This window comes from Buteo buteo, chromosome 4, assembly GCF_964188355.1.
Source record: "Buteo buteo chromosome 4, bButBut1.hap1.1, whole genome shotgun sequence".
NCBI lineage: Eukaryota > Metazoa > Chordata > Aves > Accipitriformes > Accipitridae > Buteo > Buteo buteo.
The window spans coordinates 62,657,078-62,678,143 of NC_134174.1; the positions used below are offsets into that span (position 1 = coordinate 62,657,078).

Consider the following 21,066-nt stretch of genomic DNA (forward strand, 5'->3'; position numbering starts at 1 on the left):
AGGTGTTATATCTGAGCCTAATGCGTCCTTACTGGAAATACTTTCCAACCTACACTAACTGGCTTGACTACTCCTCTTTCTGCTCACTGAAAAGAGCTTATCTAGCTTCTTGCTCCTGCGTCCTGCATCATCTCAAGGAATCAAGTCATTATCTACCTCTTCCACTTATCCAGACCGGACAAGAAGCCCCGTTCTCCACCACTGCAGAGTCTCACGTGCCTCAAGATCAGGTCCCAGGTCCCATAATGATTTTTAACAGAAGCTCCATGGGTTGTCTTTTACAGCTAATAAACTTTCATTCACCTTCAAGAAAGTTAGGTACTGGTAAAAGGGAGGTAAATCACACCAGCACAGATTCAAAATCAGCTGCAGTAGGATCAGGCAGGTGACGCTGACCAAGCCACCCAACTTCTACACTGCCTCTACCCCACCATAAGTAGAATAGACTTCAATCTAGCACAGAAATTAGTTGTGTCCCCCATTCCACTCATCTGGGAATTCAATTACTTTCCTTAACAGTTACTTTATATCAGATCTTTTTATCAGGTTGTATCATATCCCTTATTTTATTGCACCTTTTTCTTTACATGGGCATTTTTACTGAATAGTAAAGTTTGTTTGAATTTCTGGGGTTTTATTAGCTTGGATTTAAATTTTAGCTCATCTGAGATGAGAACCCTTCTCTACTGCCATGTTGCTGGGGGGAGAAAAGTGATGAGAAATAAAAATATTAACTAATAATGGAGACAGACATAGTATAATGCTGATTCTGTAGACTGTTTTGGATGACTATTTCATAATCATAGCAAGCATATTATTTCATACTTTCTTGTTATTTTCCCTAGTTAAATACATTTCATTAGAACTACATGAAACTCTCACACTTTTTCATAACACCTACTTTTTATGAGGTAGTTAAATACTTACATTGCATGCTGATTACTTGCAGTTTGCATAGAATCTTCAATACAGTGGGGTTGAGTTCAGGATGTATCACAAGCTCAAGTTTATGGCTGGAGCTTGTAATTTTGTCTTTTGAAGTGTGATAGTAGTTAAAAATTCAAACATTAGGTCTAGTGGCTGCTTAAATATTTAGTTTCTAAATGCCTAGAGATTAAAACAATGTTTAAAAAAATCCTTCCTATAACTGATTTAAACATTTTAGTGCCTGAACCATTTACTCTGACAACATAATGAATGGGAATCGGGCTCCTAAATTATGCTGTATGGAAAGCATATTTTCCTAAGGAACAAAAGCTTTTTAGTTATCTTTTGCTTTTCGTATTAGTTATATGATCATTGTACTATATATTATTAGAAATTAAAACTAGGATATTTACATTAAACATTACTATTCAAAGTATTGAAATCTTCTACACTAATATGACATCCTGTAAAATATCCATTACACCAATAAGCTCAGTATGAGCTTTCAGGTTTTATCCTTTAATATGGAACGTCTCTGTACAGGTAATTAGCAAAGCTCTACCATGTTCATTTTCCATTAGAGTTGAAATATCATTCCTATTCCTACTTCTCGGTCTTTGGACTGATTATTACATTGCTGTCCTGGTTTCAGCTGGGACAGAGTTAATTGTCTTCCTAGTAGCTGGTACAGTGCTGTGTTTTTGAGTTAGGTATGAGAAGAATGTTGATAACACACTGATGTTTTCAGTTGTTGCTAAGTAATATTTAGTCGAAAGTCAAGGATTTTTCAGCTTCCGATGCCCAGCCAGCAAGAAGGCTGGAGGGGCACAAGGAGTTGGGAGGGGACACAGCTGGAGCAGCTGACCCAAACTGGCCAAAGGGGTATTCCATACCAGGTGACGACATGCCCAGTATATAAACTGGGGGAAGTTAGCCTGCGGGGGATCGATGCTCAGGAACTAACTAACTGGGCATCGGTCAGCAAGTGGTGAGCAATTGCATTGTGCATCACTTGTAAATTCCAATCCTTTTATTATTACTGTTGTTATTTTATTAGTGTTATCATTATGATTATTAGTTTCTTCTTTTCTGTTCTATTAAACCATTCTTATCTCAACCCACGAGTTTTACTTCTTTTCCCGATTTTCTCCCCCATCCCACTTGGGTGGGGGGGAGTGAGGGAGCGGCTGCGTGGTGCTTAGTTGCTGGCTGGGGTTAAACCACGACAATTGCTTATGCATTTTTCTTTGGATTCTCACAACACGTATCAAAACCTTGAAATATCAGGATGCAATTTAAGTTATTACCAACGTACTAGAAACACAAAAGAAATTAATAAAATCAGATACAGTTAATGAAATTCAGGAACTTAGCTTTCCATAGAATATTATTAGCCTGCTGTGCCTGGCAATGCAGACATCACTTTATACTCTAAGAAGGAATGACTGTCATGTCTGGCAGCTAAGCAAGTATAGAGTAAGTGTATTACCATTTATTTCCCAATCAGATTCTGGGGAACATCACTTAAGACACTTCACTATATAAATTGTCCTGCTGTCAAGCCATGCTCCAAGGCCTTCTGGAGTTTGTGTAACCCCAGGAGGACACAAAAAGAGTATCAGGTTTTGTTGCTATCATTCCATTTCTTAATATTACTATAAAGTCTCAGGCCAAGAGTTAAGAAACTGGATGAAAAATCCTGAACTTTCAATGTAAGACACACTTTTTTTGCAGATCGTTTGTTCTCCAGTTACATATTCTTTACATAGACTACTTTGGAAAGGATCTGTTCACGAGTATACTGCTGCACTCTATGGAGCCCTTCAAAGAAGGCAGAAGGCTCCATGAGAGAAAGAAGTTATAGTTTCAGAATATGGTGCTTGAAAATGGTTCTCAACAACATGCACTTCAAGGAACTTGCCTTTTCTCTTGTAGCTCATGTATATCTCAAATTTAGCACAGTAGAAACCTGACAATACAACTATATAGAAGCACAGAAACTTTCAGTTAAAACAACTCAAAAAATTTAACAAAATTCTGGCTTTATGTATAAACACCTTCATTTTGAAAACAGACATGAATTTGGATCCACAAAAGGCTGGTGACCAATTCTGAGGTGTCTGATACTGCTGGAGACACATCAAGGGAAGCAGAAGCATACAGGGCTGTATTCACAAGCTCCTCCAGAACGCTAGCCTTCTCCTTCCAAAAATTTAAGTATCTTAAAACAATGGCACTTGTACTTGCACACTACTGGACACATTAGTCGTGCAAATTCATTTATTATTCAGGACTTATAAGACATTCTAAAATCAAGTGATCTCACACAGTGTACTCAGCTGAAATTTAATTAAAGTTTCTGGAAACAAACAACAACAGTTTTACATAAACAGTTAGTATTTTAAAGCATATAAATATTCCTCCTTTTACTAGGCAGTTATGCTACGGCTAAAAAACTAATGAAGTTTTATTCTCAAGAGACCACTAAAGAACTGTTATACTAAAAGTTGTGCCAGCACCTCCACTAGAAGACCCTACTATTAGAGATCTATAAGTCAACCAAAAATATCAAACAACCCTAAAGTAAAATCTTATATTGAAACTTCCAGAACCACTTTTGAATGCTTAAAAAAAATACCACTAATTCTTAGTTCTTATAATGAAACAGGGGAAAAAAAAGTTCATTAATTTTACATAGTTTCTGCATTTATTAATAAAGAAACTGGATTTACTATTTAATTATTTTTCTCTTAAAAGAAAATAGAACAGGCAGTGCATTTCCCCTTGGGACAGATAATATGCCTCGTGCATCCACTCAGAAAAGATTTCACATTCCCCAATGTACACCAATAGACAAGGACAGCTTGAAAAAAATCTTGTCATGGAGCCAGCAGGATGAACTTTCAAAACAACGTTCCTAAGACAACTAATTAGGAGTAAGTGATTGCTGGTGAAGAGTCTGTAAAAGTCAAGATTAATACTAAGTATTTCTACAATATCTCTCTCAGAATTGATTGCTCCAACGCACTCTAGTAATGTCGCAAATACTGTGACCATTGCTTTGTAGTAGCTTTGCAAAAGATTCCATTATTCTCTCAACACATGTGGTGATCTTTCTAAATTTGATGATAACAGTCCTGGCAGGACAGACTAAGAATCCTTGCATGACTTCTGTTCGTTTTGTAGTTTCCCTTTACCTCTCATGTACCCGTAATGTATTTGTTTTGTTGAAATAATGCTCTGCTGACAGCTTTACCCCACTGAATTAACAAATATTAACAGTCTACAGTATAATTAATGCACTGTCATAGTCTATCAATATTCTACCTAGACTATAGATAAACACAGTTGACTAGAGATAAGTCTAGTCAAATTTCAGTAGAGAACTGAAAAAAATCCTTTCATTTCAAGAAAAGCAATGCAGAAGTATGCTGTTCTTAAAATAAAACATGCTAACACTGACAGGGGAAACAAGATTCTGAAAATAGCATAGTTCACTTGATGTCATTTTTTGACTAACAGAGGAAAAAAATATGTTAAAATGTCGGAACAGTCTAGCAAGCACAATAATAAACTTGTTAGAGATTAATATTTCTGAACAAGGCATATGAAAATTAAAAATAGTGAGTTGTATTGTACACTGGAAAAGGATGACCTATTTGGTAAAGAAATATACAGCCATTACAACCATTTGCTTTGATCAGGCAACGTCTCAGGTTCATTCCAATGGAGCTGTGGCCAGTAACTATGCCTCAGGCACATCATATGCAACAGGCGAGATCGAAACCATTTAACAGCCATTTATCTTTTGACGATGTTGAAGTTATTGCACTAATAACTTATCTTCACTATGGTTTAAGCTAACAGGTTTTACTTTACCACTGCAGTTGACTAGAGACAGGCACCTGCTCTACTAACATAGCTCAACTGACAAGCAGTAACCTAGAAAGTCAGGGTAACACCATGATTTTGCAAAAGCTGCTCCAACTGGTTGACCATCACACACACAAACTTCTAATATTTGCTGAAACGTAACAGACATCAGCTGTTCTTTAGACTTAACAATTTCACATGATCTAAACACATCACAGTTACCAAGAGCCTCACGTTTTCATGGCACCTCAGTGTTTGGTTTTTTCCAAATCTAGTAATGAACACATCAAAATGCAGAGACACTGCTTATTTCAAACATTGCATCCATTGGGAAAAATGAAACTGCAGATACTGATTTGTCTGGAAGAGGCAACACTGGAGAGGCAGGCAGCTCTAACGGCTATGTGTGATGACAGTATGGGGCAGAGAGGCTGAAGAAAATAACCACATTTGGAAATGACAGACAAAGCAGAAAGATACAAAATAAATGAGTTTAAAGGTTGGGTTGTTTGGGGTTTTTTTGAGTTGCAATTTTTGAAAAACGCTGAAGCAGTAAAAGAACACAGAGAAAAAATTAAAAAATATTTTTGTATTTTATGCTCCAATTGACCAATAACTAATTTTATAAATATTAACATTATTTGTAATTGTTACAGTGAATCCTAAGAAGATACATGTTTCTTTCTCCTCCACTATTCCATCTTCCACATTGTTTAGAATGTAACATATTTATTGCCAGAACTTGAGATAAAGTGTAACCGGTATGTAGGCACAAGCTTTATCTTCTTTTCTCTGAGTTTAACAATACTTAGGTCAGGAAAGTGCTACTTTTAAAGGTTTTTTTAATACATCTCTCTCTATATGTGTACATATATGTATACACAGCCACACAGTTATATTGTTTGTGTCTATGTATACATATATTATATATATAACGTTAGAAAGTTCCCAAACACCTGTCAATTCAGTTTCCCAGATCTGGAATTTGATCAGACTAGTAACAACCTGTCAGCTTTAAATATTGGACTATTTGTTTCCCTCTGTCCAGTGCCTAAGATCTTGTTAATTACCTAAACTCTCTTTCTGTAGGTCTTGTTAATTACCCGTCTCCTGTCTCAGAGGACCTTGTTAATAACTTGTACAATCTCTCTAAAAAGGTCCTAATAACACATTAAAATTAAAGATGCTTTTCTTTTAGCACTTGTCAAGTGGTGTAAATTGAGAAATTTTCACATCAGTTTATTAGCCTACTGTAGTGTATTTTCCTAAACACAAACAATTTCAGAGAAATGATGCATAAGGTTTGGTCACAGCACAAAAAAATCTTTGTTTTCCAGGAGTACCCTCAATTTCTTTAACTGTGTTCAATACAAAATCCACGTGGCTCCTGACTGCAAATTAACCTCTTGAGAGCCATGACCATAGCAGTAATTCTAAGAATGAATGCAATTTAAGATAATATTAGGTAAAAGTTTCAAAGCAGTGGATTAAGAAGTACAATGACAAAACTATCATTGGTAAATGCTGGCTAAAAATACTAGACATATTGTGCACTTAAAAATTCTTCATTGGCTGTATGATATAAATCCTCTGGAGCTAACAGGTTTTGTAATATTTGCAGAAACAGCGTTTCTTGTTTCACTATGAGACTGCAGCATTTTTAAATTGTCAAGAAATCAGCTCATAAATATCTATATTACACCTACACCAGACAATAAAAAAACCCAATCTTAACACTTATGTAATACTGTAATACCGTGTCTATAAAACCCTTAAAAAATACTAATTTATACACTCAGCATTTGTAAGAGGTAACAAAATATCATCCCCATTTTACAGATCAGGAGCAGGGAGACTAAATGATTTAGCCAAAGACATGGAACAAGCCTTGGCCAGAGCAGAGGTTAATAGAAATTAGGGGTCCATATTTTGTGATTTCCTGACAACTAGTATTATACACAAACCAGGCAGGTTTTGTTTTGCTTTTCCAAAATACTTCTCAAACCTTCTTGAAATAACAATAATAAATAGTAGTAATAAAAGTAAATAATAATTTTCAAATAACCCTGGGATACTTGCTTTTAGGAAAAAAACATCCTGTAACTGTTGCTGAACCATTTCTACATCTTCTGTATCAACAGCTGAAAAACATGTGGAAGATGCATTTATCTTCATTCTTTTAATTAGCAAATAAGAGTAATTAGTGACAGAGTATGCACACAGCCAGTTAGCACTTAACAATTGGTTGGGGGAATGGCTATTCAGCAACTCTGTTCTGCAACTCACCTAGCCATCAGTTAGTGATGTTGTTATGAGCTGCTGTCCTGCACATCATTACTGCTTAGTCAACATTACCAAACACAATTAATTAGGATGCACTTGAGCCTGACCCAAAGCTCACCAAAGCTGCTGAAAAGACTCGCACTAACTTTACAGACATAGGTTCATTGGTGCCAAGAACCTGACCTTCACACTCTGCACATAAAGGAGCTGGGTTTGGTCATTTTTTTTGAGGGTGGGAAAAGAGGGTTGCTGTGGGGTTTTTTTTCTTCCACTTTGCATTATCTCCAGCCTGGTCCCATGGACTGAACACCCTTTTCTGGCTACAGTGTGCTCCTGGAATACATCTTTCAGTTGAGTTTCATCAGACAGGAATCCAGTTCACATGCCCCAGGACCGTTCCATCACTCATACAAAGGTTTAGCTAAGTGGGGTTAACCGGGAGATCCACCTGCAGAGCAAACTCCTCATTCGCACCAGAACACTGATTTTGGACACACCTTAATAAAAAGATACTGCCTGGTTTACTTCTGGAAATGGTATCCGTCCAAAAGAGCTTAATAGCACGTTAAGTAAATAAAAAACAACTCAAAGTCTCAATTCCCTGTGTATGCTTTCTGCATACTGAATTTGTTACTCAGCCTCATTTATTTTGAGCCCACAGATTTATACAATTCTTTCTTCACAGTATTACTAGTTTGAAAAATTAAAAATGGATTCTATTCAACAAATCCTCCACAGATAAAAGGTAAACTTAAACTGTAAACTTATTAAATATGCACATTTTGTATTAGTTTCTACTTCAAAAGAAAATAATTGTACAAGATACATTTGAAAGAAAGTGAACTTATTCTAAAAGATTCTCACAGAACATAATACTGAAGCATATAAAAACGGAGAGCTCCTAACTTAAATTATTGCGTGATAGATATTATTCCATAACAGCTGTCTTATAGAAAAGGTCAAAATGTTTACTATTTTTGGCTTTTTGAAAATAACAGAATATCTATTTGTCTTATCAAAAGTTTATGTTTACATGAAAGTCAAGAACTAGTAAAAGAGACTCATACAAAGAGGGGGAACAAATGACTAGAGTCCTTCTGAATGGGGACTGTGATGAGCTTTTTAATTACAAAATAAAGAAAAAAAAGTCCATCATGATTACCGTTAAAGATTTATATTTATCAAGATCTGCTGCATTCAAGAACTTCAAAAGATTTCACTACTTATATCTAGCATCTGCCTGAATACATTTTTTCATTTTAAAAAAATTAAATGCTATGTAATTTTAATTGTTATTTAAATTCCTTCTCTTTAAAGGAGCTTATTTAAATGGAAGTTTAACTTCTGACAAACCAAGCTACAACCTAACCTTACTCTAATCTAGAGAAATCCTTTATTAAATAAATAATATTCTAAGACTCTGTCTGTAAACATGTTATTTAAGACACTAGGAACTGACTTGACTCATAGAAGACGCTAAGAAGATAATTCATTGAAGTCTGCATGAGCTTCTAGCAACCAAATCTTTTCTATAGCAGTTCCATTTCATTTCATTTTTCTAATTCACATCCATGATTAGTTTTGTTAAGAAAATGATTATAAGTTTAAATCAGGGGTGTATGCATTCTAACCTATGAATAAAACTGAGTTGGGATACAATAAGATCAATCTGTTGTAAAATCTTAAAGAAAAAGATAACAAGAAACAAATTACTTTTTTATTTTTTAAAGAAAATACTACCGTGTCATTAATTAAGGAATTAATAGACAGGGAAAAGGCAAATTTATTAAAGCCATGTTTTCCTTTAACATGGTGATTTATTTTACAACCTTAAAATTCCAGTTTGGAGCATTTTAATTTTAAATTCAATTTCTACCAAATTTAAGTCATTAAATAAAAATTAATCATTCCCTTGGAAAAAAAAAAGACTTAACTTCTGGTGTGAATATACAGAAAAAAATGAATAAAAGTTACATAATTATCTGCTTAAATATTTACCTATTGGGAACAGTGTATGGGGGGAGGAAGAGGGGGGGGGAAGAGGGGAAGCAAAAGAAAGAGGGCAAAAGAGAAGAGTATATCTTCCTCACTAGCAAACAAAAGCCAGAAAGGAAACAAACTGTGGGACACACCTTTTTTTTTTTTTTTTTTTTGGAAAACAACTGTTGATAGACAAAAAAAGATTAAAATGGATTATTTAAATCAAAATTTCTTATCAGCCTCTGTAACTTAATTCATTCTGCTTAGCACATAAACTGCTGCCTTGTGCAATGACTTGAATTCAGCAAAGCTACAGTGAGCCAAATGAATTCAAGCGTGATAAGTGCCCATGTGGGTGCTACAATTTAAAAACAGAATGGTCTTTAACTCTTGTGCTTTAATGTATAGAACCTAAATCCATTTTTTTCCCAAATGGTGACATCCAGGATTTGTGTTCATTACTCACATTTTCTTCACTCTTATTTATTCCGTTTCATCTTTCCCTTAGACTTGAAACCTTTCCCTCTAAAACACTGACTTTGGACAGTGTAATAATTAGCAATGAGTGTTCAGTGAAAGCAGAAGACTTTCAGGAAGAACCAATTCTGAAGTACGAACAAGGTCTCCCAAAAACGCAAGCACCCAAGAACATTCACAGTACGTATTAGTAATATAAATATAACTTCAAAATGAAGTAAGAAAAGATCAAACTATATAAAAAGTTCATAACTTTTACTTAGAAACAGATAAGCAATGATATAAATGTATATAAAGCATAAAGATTGTGCTCCTCAACACTTCACATTTTCATTTATATAACATGTTCAAGATATCAGATCGAAATACGGCAAAAACCTACCTTGAAGATGGCAACATGCTTGTAGGCTTGAAGTTTGTCATAAACGGATTAGTCGAATCATAATCAAAACTCTCCTGATGAGTTTCACCAAACGCACTGGGTGATTTCAAGTCAGTAGAACTGTCTGATCCCCCATTGCTAAGTTTATCTGACCTCTTGCTATCTTTTTTTCCAGTCACTCTTTCAAAAAGACTAACTTTCTCTTTTTTCTCTTTTTTAATTTCTTTTCTGATTTCAACAGGTTTGGAAAACAGACTTATGTTTTGATCCCATGTTGCTGGGCTTTCTTCAAATGGATTCTTCTGTCTTGGCAGTGTAGCAAATTTTTGGGGTAACGAAGCACTCACATTCGTAAATGGGTCATTTTGTGCTTCAAGTGCAGTTTCATCAACTGTGCTGTCAAGCTGGTTCATTTTAGAAGTATCAACACTTAATGTCCTTCTATGTGGAGATTTTAGACTCCCTGCAAACAATCTGTCATTAGTATATTATCAGCGAGATACTATAGCATAGTTTATGACATGCAGAGAACCCATTTTAGCTTAGGTCTAGAAGCTTTGCAACTGAGTCTCAGTTCAAAACACTGCTGAGTAAGCAAGCTATTTAAAAAAAAAAAAAACAGAAAAGAACAGCTATGGCCTTGACTTTGTGATTCAGAAATGCTTATGGGTAGACACTACAGCAAACTTTTGTTTCCTGTGTGAAAACTAAATTCTACAAAGAAGGCAGCTGTGACTAGTGTGCCATTCCAGAAAGCGACAGTAGTCTACTGCTGCGCAGTAACTTTGACCAATGCAAAGTATTTTCAGTTCTTTGTATAAATCAGGTTTAAAACTTTGGTGAGAGTTTTCAACTTTTTAAACAGAATTCTTTTTCACAAGACGTTATTTTGCCTCCAGTTCCCTCTAGAATGCAATACTTCATTACAACATACTCTCAAATGAGGACATAAGAAGAAAAATGCTGAATTACCATAAATTATGACCAATGCAAGTTATTTCTTATGCTCAGAAACAGCAGTTACGAGTTACCACCAACTAATGGTAGTGAAAAAAAAAAATAGGCCAACAATAATTCTTAACTTTTTGGCCTTGTAATTGCTTCATAAACTAAAGAAACAGACTTTTGAATGCTCTAATAGCAGTGAACTGTAATTATAATGGTCATGAGTTTTACTTACCACCTTCATCAACGGAACCAAAAGAGTCTAGCTGACGCCTGAAAAGATGAGAGTAGCCAACTGTGCTGGTTTTCATTTTTTCTGAGTAGACATGTGAGCCTGTTAAATCTGACATCGAATGAGCTGAGGATAGCCGCTGAGGTCCCAAAAGGAAAGGTTTTTTTGGTTTTGATTTCATCTGTACTTCACCACTACATACCTCTATGTTTGCATTAGGTATGTGAGTACTTGGGATGATTGCAGAGGATGTATCCGAAAACGTCCCATCATTTTTTCGACCCTTCATTTTGTCTTTTAGTTTAGCAAAAGGAGATTTGGTTTTGTCCTTCATTGACAAATCAAACATACTTGCTGTCATGTTATTCCTCATAAACTGAATATTGACCTTTATTTCTCCTCTGTCTTTAGTTCTCTTCCCTTGTCTGGACTCTAGGTGAAACCACCTTAAAGGAGAAAAAGAGCAAGTTAAGTTGTGTTTTCTGGAGGCTAGTCATTAAACTCTGGTTAGTTGGTTAATATATCTGGCTAGTATAATTTAAAATATGAAAACCAAATTCCATATCAAAAATTGAAACAAGCCTGTACTGAAAAACTTCTTTGTCTATTATTTGTTTTTGAAAAGAAAACCTAAAACTAAGCAAGCATGAAGCTCTTTGCAGTGTTCACGTGTTTTGAGAACCAAACTCAACTCCATGGAAGCTTACTAAACTTCATCAAAGCTAATGGGCTCACATCTGCTCACAAAGGAGTATTTGTATCTAATGTTAATTATAAATACAAATACATTTTGTTTTGCTATTTAAAAGAACACTTGATATTTTTCAATTGGCCTTCATTTAACAGTGGTGTATATAATCTGAATGTATACTACGTGGCAAATATTTCATCTAGTAACCTTTTCTCCTTTGGTTTTGCTCCAGTTTATATGCTAGCAGACATTTTTCCCCTTCCTTCTAGCCACTGGTTAAGATTTATGTCAACTGCACTAGCACTAGCAATGAAGTATCCAAGACCCCTGAAGAGTCAACCATCATTTCTGTTCTGCACCCGCAACCCCTACTGATGTTGACGGTAACTCCACAAGCGCCGGTGGCAGAACAGCGAGCACGTAGGTGTACCTAACAGCCGACCCTTCTTTTGCAGGTCACCAGGAGGATTAACTTCAGAAATATTTCCACAGGCTTTGGAACCATGACATAAACCCCCCCTCCTTGAAAAGAGATCAAAGGTGTGATCATCTGTTTCAAAAAGCCAAGCATGCTTCTTTGCCAGGTCCAACAAAGGCTTTATCATTATCCAAGTGTCTGATTCACTCCCTGTTGTGCTCCGTTGTCCCTGCAGAATTATGGCTCAATCCTCCTTCCACAGCTTCACCTAAATGAATGACCAAAAGACAACCCCATCTCCAGACCCATCATCAATAGCCTTTTCCTATTTCAAAAAGGGCACAAGGGCATATTTCAGATCCGCCAGCTCCAAAGAAGCGCTCTAAACCCACTGTCAGGAGAAATGCATGCACACATACTAACACAACAGTGTATTATCATGATGAAGTAACTTTTGAACTGGAGACAAAGAAATGAAATTGCCTATCAGCACAGATGCAAAATTGATTATGCAGTTATACATACATTATTCAATACTGCCAAATATAGAAAACAAGGTCAGGAAAAGAGAAAAATAACCCTCAATTTCCTTTCAGATTTCATAAATATTTTTAAAGGTGACAGCTGAAATCAAATTTTCAGGCAGAGATACTATTTTTTGAGTTGTGAAAATACTTCTAAAAGTGACCCGCCAAATAAATAATGAAATGATAAAGAGTATTATGACTTTTTTTGTTGCTTTGTGCTGTCCAAAAGGTTTTATATCCCATACCAAACCAGAATAACTGAGAAATATCAGACCTTCTTTGTCCCAGTACTGGACAACATGAATCCAGACCAGTAGATCCATAAGCTCAAACCAGTAGGACAATTAAACCTTTAGGAAGAAAGCTTTTCTTCTCTTGTGAGGTAACTTCATTTATGTATTTTAAATGAAATGCAAAACCTGAAATATGTTATGTGTCTGAAGAAGATGGATCATTTTTCCTTTTAGTTAATAACAGTTCACTTCTCGGTAACTGATTCCAGAAACTCTTTAATTCATCTATAGAGTCATTACAGAAAACACACACAACAGAACCAAGAGTAAATCTTTTTTGTGACATATAATATCGCAAAAACTAGTAGACAAGATAGCCCATTTCCTTTAAAACTCTTCTTTAAAAGAAGATATGTTCATATATTCTCTTAAAAAAATAAAAATAATACACAGCCATAATGAGCAAGCTCTTGCTTACAAATCACCATCAGACAGATCTTGCCCATGCAGAAAAAAAAAAAAAACAAACCAAAAATCACTTTGAAAGTAAGAAAGTCCTCACCATGATTTCTTAGACAAACACTAAACATAAATAAGGCTTATGAGTGTTTTAAGAGGCTTAATAGGCAGACAGGACCTCATTTTTTGACATTCAAATTTAATGGTTCAGCCTACACTGTAAGAAAAGATATTCCCCTTCTCCATCTCCTCCCCCCACCTCACAGATCTCAAACATTAATACTGTATCTCTGATAATAAGATTGCCAAATTATCGTATGTTTCTACTCAGGAATTAGTGAAACTTTAAACAGATGTATGACACTTGCTAACTTGTTTTAGAACAATATCAAGACATAAATTCTTAAGACATTAATTCTTTTGCTGTGTGGAAGAAAGCCTTTTCTTTTAGAACTTAAATTAACTCAATTATTGACGTTGTTATCATGAATCAACAACCACTCGGTGTCACTATCAGTACTCACCTGCTAACGGCATATGTCCGCATACTATTTTGACATTCACCAGGTCTGAAGGACAGAATTCCAGCACACAACTAATACACTGCCTTTGCAGCCTGTACATTTGTTTTCAAATTAGACTTTGAAGAACTTGACACTAAAACTAAGTTCAGCTGGGAAAACAAAGAAACTCACCTTACGCAAAGAAGAGAACGCAACAGCATAAGAGACTGGACCTCATACCTGCTGGGACCGCGTTCGACACTACCACTGATTCCAATAGACTTTAATCATAAACTCTTTTCTCCAGCAAAATTCCTCTGGAGTTCAGTGGAATTTCTATTTGAATAATGATTGCTGGATTAAATCTTTGTATAAAACACAGATATTTAATTTTCATAGGCATTTCAAGGGGGTTTCTTTGTTACCTTGGAGAGTTTATCTTGTTTTAGTTATAATGAAGGTTCCATATGCTTCAGCTCATAACAAGACAATATGAGAAGCAGACTCAAATCATGATTTTCTTCAAATTCAAAGGCAAATAATTACTTTTTTTAAACAGATGAGAACAAATGCAGGCAATGCATTTGTGTGGAACTGCACGTGAATGAGCAACTGAGTCTGTAAATGTTTCTTATTAGAATCGCTTTCTACAACACATGGGCGTGAGCAACAAATAGAAAAAACAGCGCTGTATATAATAGAAAAAAGAATTGGAAAATTAAGTCCACTGTTTTCAGATAACAACATTTGGGTCCTAAAATACTGAATTCCACTATACCACTGCCAATTTAAAAAATTGTAATGTATTATAAAAGCCAATAAAACTTGCTATTTTGGTTTTGTTTACAGTACTTTTAGCCACAATAAATGCTCCATTTGTCAGGCTGCCATAAGCTTATTCTATAGAAAGCCTGTACAAAGTAGGAAAATAGCCAATAACATACACGAACAAAACAGGGTGGCTTTTATGAGAGCAGATGCCCTTTTATTTAATAACCAAATATTACATCCAGTCTTGCAGACAGTCTTTATTTAAACAGACCTTGTACAAAGTCTGGCAAATTTTCCCAACTTCAAAGGAAGCCCTATTGCCTTCTGAATCACATTCATACTTCTTGCTCTCACCTTCAAATGTTCTGTAGGACAACGTCCTCCATACACCCTCTAATTTCGACTTTTCCCCTATGGTTTCCATCAGAACAACGCTTGCTTCTTTTTCTCATCTGGTTTTGAGTCCGCTAATGGGCTTTGCCTGTCTTGCACAGGTTTCTGATCATTTTTATTTTGTAAGTATTATATAAATTGCCACTCTGTATGCTGACAATTTTTTTGAACCCGTAAAGAGAAGATCAAGATTCAAGGCTGAATAGGAAAAATCCTGCTGCCCAGTCAGCCCTGAAAAACTCAACCCCTATCTGAATAAACATGGCTATTTTCTAACCGTGACAAAATTACTGAATTTTGGCAATACTTACAATTAGGGGTGGAAAAAGCTAACTCCCTTATTTCTAAGAAAGACAGTAACCATCTTCTGCAATTCTATTAAAGTAAATTTTGTAGTATTAGCAGTGCTGAACCCTTTACTTTAGAGAACAGAGACAGGAAGAGTGAAGGAGAAAACTGAAGTAAGTTACTATAAACGTGCAAGTTATAAAATTGTAGCTTGCCTATTCTATCTAAATAGCTAGTGATCTACAAACATATTTTCAAAACAATTTCTTCAACTGTTCTTTTCCTCCCCTTTTTCTGACTTCATTTTCTTCCCATGAACTTGGTTTTCCAACTCTCTTTTCCTTATATACACTATTCTCATTGCACCTTCATCCTGCATTTAACAAATATTTTGAAACCAGTATCTTGTTTCTCTTCTCCAAATAGCAGGAAGCTGATGTCACGGTGTCTTATCCTCCAAATCTGCCACGGAATTTGACAGTTCCAAGTCTTAGTCTGGTCTCTTCTTTTAAGAAGTGTCATTCAACCTATCCTGCTCACCATTTAACAGTGAGCAGGATAGGTTGACAATACCAGTAAGAAAAATAGTACCAGTATGGGTAAGAAAAAACACTATGTAATCTTAATTACATTTTAATTATATACTTTAATTATATACTATATACAGCCTCCAAAACCACTGGGATACTCACCTACCAATTTCAAAAGGAATTAGAAGACTTCTAGCTGGCACATTCAACCTATGCATGACAGATGACCTTCTGACTCCACCTTCTTGCCAGTGGCGAAGATGGAAACTGCTAAAAGAATTTTCCCACCCATTTTGCTGCTTCGCAAATATGCCACTCTGCCTTCACTCTACCAGTAAATATCTATTGAGCTGATATAATTTGCTTTGCTGAAATCATCAGATTGCACCCAAAGATTTTTGCAAAATCTTGATTTTAATTCCCAAATTACTGAAGGAATTCTGCAAAAAGCCACACAATCATCACAGTATCGACAAGGCTTCTAACCTTGATTTACAGGTAAAATCAGCATCCTGATCTGCTAAGCAACTTTAATCTGCTACACAGTGATGAGAATTTTCTGCACCAGCAAAATTACCCCTAAAAAGGACCATCAAAATCCCAATGAGACAACACATCCATCAGCTGTCACAGGAAAGCAGTACTTCATCTTAGATTATGATGTTCAAGCGAGATGCACTGAAGAAACTCACTTCACAAAATCTCACTAAATTAAACATCCATAGCTAATGGATAAAAAAACAACACCCAGAGCCCAGAACTGTCTAACAGTTTGATTAGCAGCAAATGCACTTTGAAAAAATGCAGAAGTACGTTTTGTGGTAAATCACTCAGATACTATGCCAAGAGACTGCCCCAAAAGTCAGTAAGTAGGAAAATTAAGGCAAGGGGCAGAGCACAGACTACATTCTGTATGAGGGGAAATGAAGAAGAAAACAGATTATTTATTAAAATAAGTGATGACATTTGCAAAGATGAATGCTATTACTTTCTGGAAGCCAACTGAAATGAGATACACAAAGTAGAGTTTAAAAATAAATACTACAGAGTGACATCGTAACACCACAATACATATGGGAACTGAGACATATCACAACACCCTTACAAAGGGGTTAGCTAACATCAACTGGAATCACAGTAATTAAAGTGGTCTTAGTTTACTTATTATTTTGGCTAAAGACTATGTGTGAAAACTTTTATTTTAGAAACAAAATAACTGAAGGTATGCGAATTAAGGTCAATTATTTCAGCTGAGCATGTGTGTGCACAGAAAATGGAGTATTTCAATCCAGATGGTACTCAGACTCTGACTCAGAATGATGACCTATTCAGAGGATGTGCTTGCATTTGTTGTCAAAATGTAAATGCTGAGAATATTACTAGATAATTTGAAAATATTGCTATAATCCCATAAAACTACAACTGGGTGCAACTTTTTGTTTTCCCCCATAACTACCTTTCTCTTCTGTTCCTCACTGCTAACTTTCCTTCATTCTTTTTACATTTCCTGAGCAGTACCACAAAAGGAACAGCACAAATCCATATGGATCCTCCAGGCTGCTCATTATTTCTGCGCCTTTAACAAATATCTGTTACTACTCTTCCCACTTTTGACTAGAGGGGAGTAAGTTTTTTCTCTTTAACCACAACATTTTGGTAATTTCTGTTACAGCCTGCCATTTCCACTACTATTTAGTTTTATCACCAAAAATCATCTAAAACGCATTTTTCTGGTTTAAACTAAATTTAAGATGCAAAATTAGTAAATAATATTTATAAAGCATTATGTTTTGTAGAATTATTTTTAAAAGGCACTATTCATTAACAAGCACTGAGCCCACGACATACTATCTATTTACTAGGTGTCTGCTCGTTCACAATTCAAGTTGTATTTGAAGCCACCTTCTTGAGCACCTGCCTCTTGCTTATGCCGCTACAGATGAGAGGGGCCAGGGCAGAAGCAATCAAAGGGGGAACCTGTCCATACACAAGAAGGAGGCTGCCAAGAAGGAATTCACATTAATTTGGAGGAAGTCACACAATTTTCATATCATTCAGGAAGCTCAGCAGCCCTAAAGAATAAGTGCTTACAACACAGGGGTATTGATCGTGGGCAATCATTATTCTTTTTGTTTGTTTGCAGAGAAGCTGTTTTTGATGATTTTCTATGGACTATTTTATATGATCGATGTAAGCAGAGGAGAAGTATCTTAGGTAAGGCCAAGATTCCTTCACTGTATTGTGCTCAAATAAGAACTTTTTACAATACTGCTACTACAAAATTTGGGTTTGAGGGTGGGTGGGTGGTGTGGTGTTGAGGTATTACAGAAACCAGGGAGAAGGGGAATTAAGTCACAAATAAAAGATGTCTCCTCCAACAAAACTTCCATAAGAAATAATAACTCTACCATCACCTGCCCTCCTCAAATTTATAACATTCCAGACAAGTGTTGCATCTTAAATCAGCTGAACGTACAATACAGTTAGCTCTTCAGGAAAGCTAATAAAAATGGACAATAAATAGAGTGTTTTAGAGAACAACAAGGACGAACCAAATGCTGATGCAATAAGTAACATAATGGTGAAAGCTAACGGATTTTGTTCTTCTATTGCTCTGTTCATTTAGCACAGTAGAGAAAAAAACCTAAGCATTAAGAAAAGTCCTTAGGAAAATTAAGTCATTAAGAAAAACTACTGAAAAATACTAAATTAAGACATGTCAGTAAATGAGTATTTTTTTATTCCATGATCACTCAAAAATTTGTTTTGATGTTATGCATTGTCAGATCATCAGCAGTATTAAGGCAACTATAACTGAATTGAAATTATTACAAAAAAGTATATATGCTTTAAAACAACACATTCATTGATCATCATGTACATTTAAACTGCAAGAGCAAAAGAGGTATATTTATTCTGCAACAGCAGACCAAAAAAATTGTCATGTATTTCTCAGGATGAATTAAAAAAAAAACCCCACAAGATTTTACTGCAAAAAATAAAAACCATGTCAGAAATCTAAGATCTGAAAACTTACGCTAAATATACTTCCAATAAAGCAGTATCTCCCAAGCTTTTTGAACTGTTAAAAAAACCTCAGTAAAATCTCTCAGCATCTGCAGCGTAGTTTTCAACTCTGGAGAAAAAGAGCAGAAGAAGTAAAAAAAGCCTGTCCATTTCCAACTACAGCAGAGATGCCAGAGACATAAATTTACAAAGTTAGCACAGTGTGATGGGCATTTTTGCACCAAGACGGAAAGAAAATTAACTAGGATCCTGCAGATGCTTTGGCTGAAGTCTCTGGAAGAGACCAAGTAAGGGACCATCTGAGCCACATCTGGATCTAACCGTCCCAGGAATTTTCACTTTTAAGAATTCAAAAAATCATTAGTTTCAGAAAGAAAGAGAAAGGACATTGCATGATGGTGCTTACAAAATTTTCACTATCAAATTATGGTAAATATACTGCTTTGTTTCATTAAGTCCTGCGCCAGAGCAAGTTTACTAGAACAAAGACGCTCAAATCCTATCATGAGGCCTCTCTCTGAAAACTTTACTGCAGAGAGTATTTTTCTTAAGATATGACAAGTAACAAAAAAAAGCTATACAGAAAAAAAGGATTAATTTTCCCTAACATAATGTTTCTGAAGCTGCAGTGAATTTTTAAATTTTTATTCCAAATTTTAAAATGCTAAATAAAAAAAATATAAAAATACAAAAAGCTGAATGTCACACACCCTACGGTCTTCCTAGGAATTCAAAATCAGCTGGTAGCCTTCACTTCTCATACCTCCTTACTAAAAAAGCACTAGGGAATTGCTGACAGGGTTCAGCATTGTGCAGAATATTAAATATCTTTTTTGCAATACCCCGGTGACTCTTGAGTCTGTCTCTTCCAGCACCATATGTACAGCTGTGTTGGAAAGAGGAAGCTATTAAATATATTAAAAAGTAGAAATATTACCAATAGACACTTCATCAAATAACTGGATCTCATTCATCCCCAAACAAAGCAAGAAATGTTAAGGTTACATCAACATAAGAAAATAACTCTGGATTTAATAACACCACAAGCCTGTTGAACATATTTGAAAGTAAAAACATTGCTTAATAAAACAGATTAGTGTTTCTGAAACAATGAATATAGCTTTCAACCATCAGAATGCTTTGGTAATAAAGACATTGGACTTGGTCTTGAAAGGCACTGGGTGTCTCAGTTCCCACACCATAGTCACGGCTAGAAGGTCTTTGGGTCCAAATATATTACCCTTAGTTTACTGCCAACACAGGACTAGGAATATTTTGTATCTAAAAGGATTTAATAAAAGGAAAAAAAGAAAGAGCGTTTTGTTTGAGATCGCATTTGCAAATATATTCTTGAAAGTTTGCCCTCCTCCCACATATACGTACAAATATTGCATCCACGTCTCCAACTAATGCTTAAAGGAGACAGCAACTACACACCCGCATTGCACAAAGGCATACAAGTAGAAAACCATGATAACTTTACAAAAACATCTAAACACTTAAGGACTCAGAATTATTTTTTCAGAAGTGAGTTTCAAAAAGGACATTTTCTAGGCTTCTAAGCACCTAAAGACACCAATGGGAAAACGGGACTTTCAGTGGCTCTTATCTCATAACAATTTAAACTGGCATTAAGTGAGTATGTGCTGCCAAAAATCCCACTAACCACCTATCTGCACTTTTACATGTATATAAGACTTTTACAAGTACAGCTGTTCGGCTCTAGAAGCCTAACACCCATCAACTTTTAATAAGATTTCCAATCTTAAATGCTCAAGTAACTTCTGAAAATAGGACTAAGGCTGTTTGTAAAAATTTCCCCATAGGCCCCATCTTGTGCAGTACAGCTCGCAGGCAAAGCACAGCTTTCTGGGGGAGCCCTAGTAATTTCAGCAGTGGTCTAGGGAAGCACTGCTGCACGTTTACATAGCATGAGTTCCTCTCTCACACTTCAGAGAAAGAAATAAAAAAATAAAGAACATCTATGAAGCCCTGCTAAGCACAACTTCATATAAAAATACTGAGGAGATCTGAATGTTTATTTAACTACCACGAGGACTATGTTAATTACACCACTTACAAATTTTTGCAATAATTTCGTAAGACTCCAACACTACTTTTGCTAAA

The 21,066-nt window shown here is 35.6% G+C and overlaps 1 protein-coding gene across 1 annotated transcript in view; it reads right to left on the reverse strand.

The window, feature by feature from the left end:
• RAB11FIP2 (RAB11 family interacting protein 2) overlaps nucleotides 1-21,066 on the reverse strand; it is a 34,878-nt gene that overhangs the window by 10,807 nt on the left and 3,005 nt on the right. Inside the window, exons 2-3 of the mRNA XM_075026479.1 lie at nucleotides 11,103-11,545; nucleotides 9,923-10,385 (exon numbers count right to left, since the gene is read on the reverse strand). Coding sequence (XP_074882580.1) covers nucleotides 9,923-10,385; nucleotides 11,103-11,545 — 906 coding nt within the window. The remainder of the gene's footprint in view (nucleotides 1-9,922; nucleotides 10,386-11,102; nucleotides 11,546-21,066) is intronic.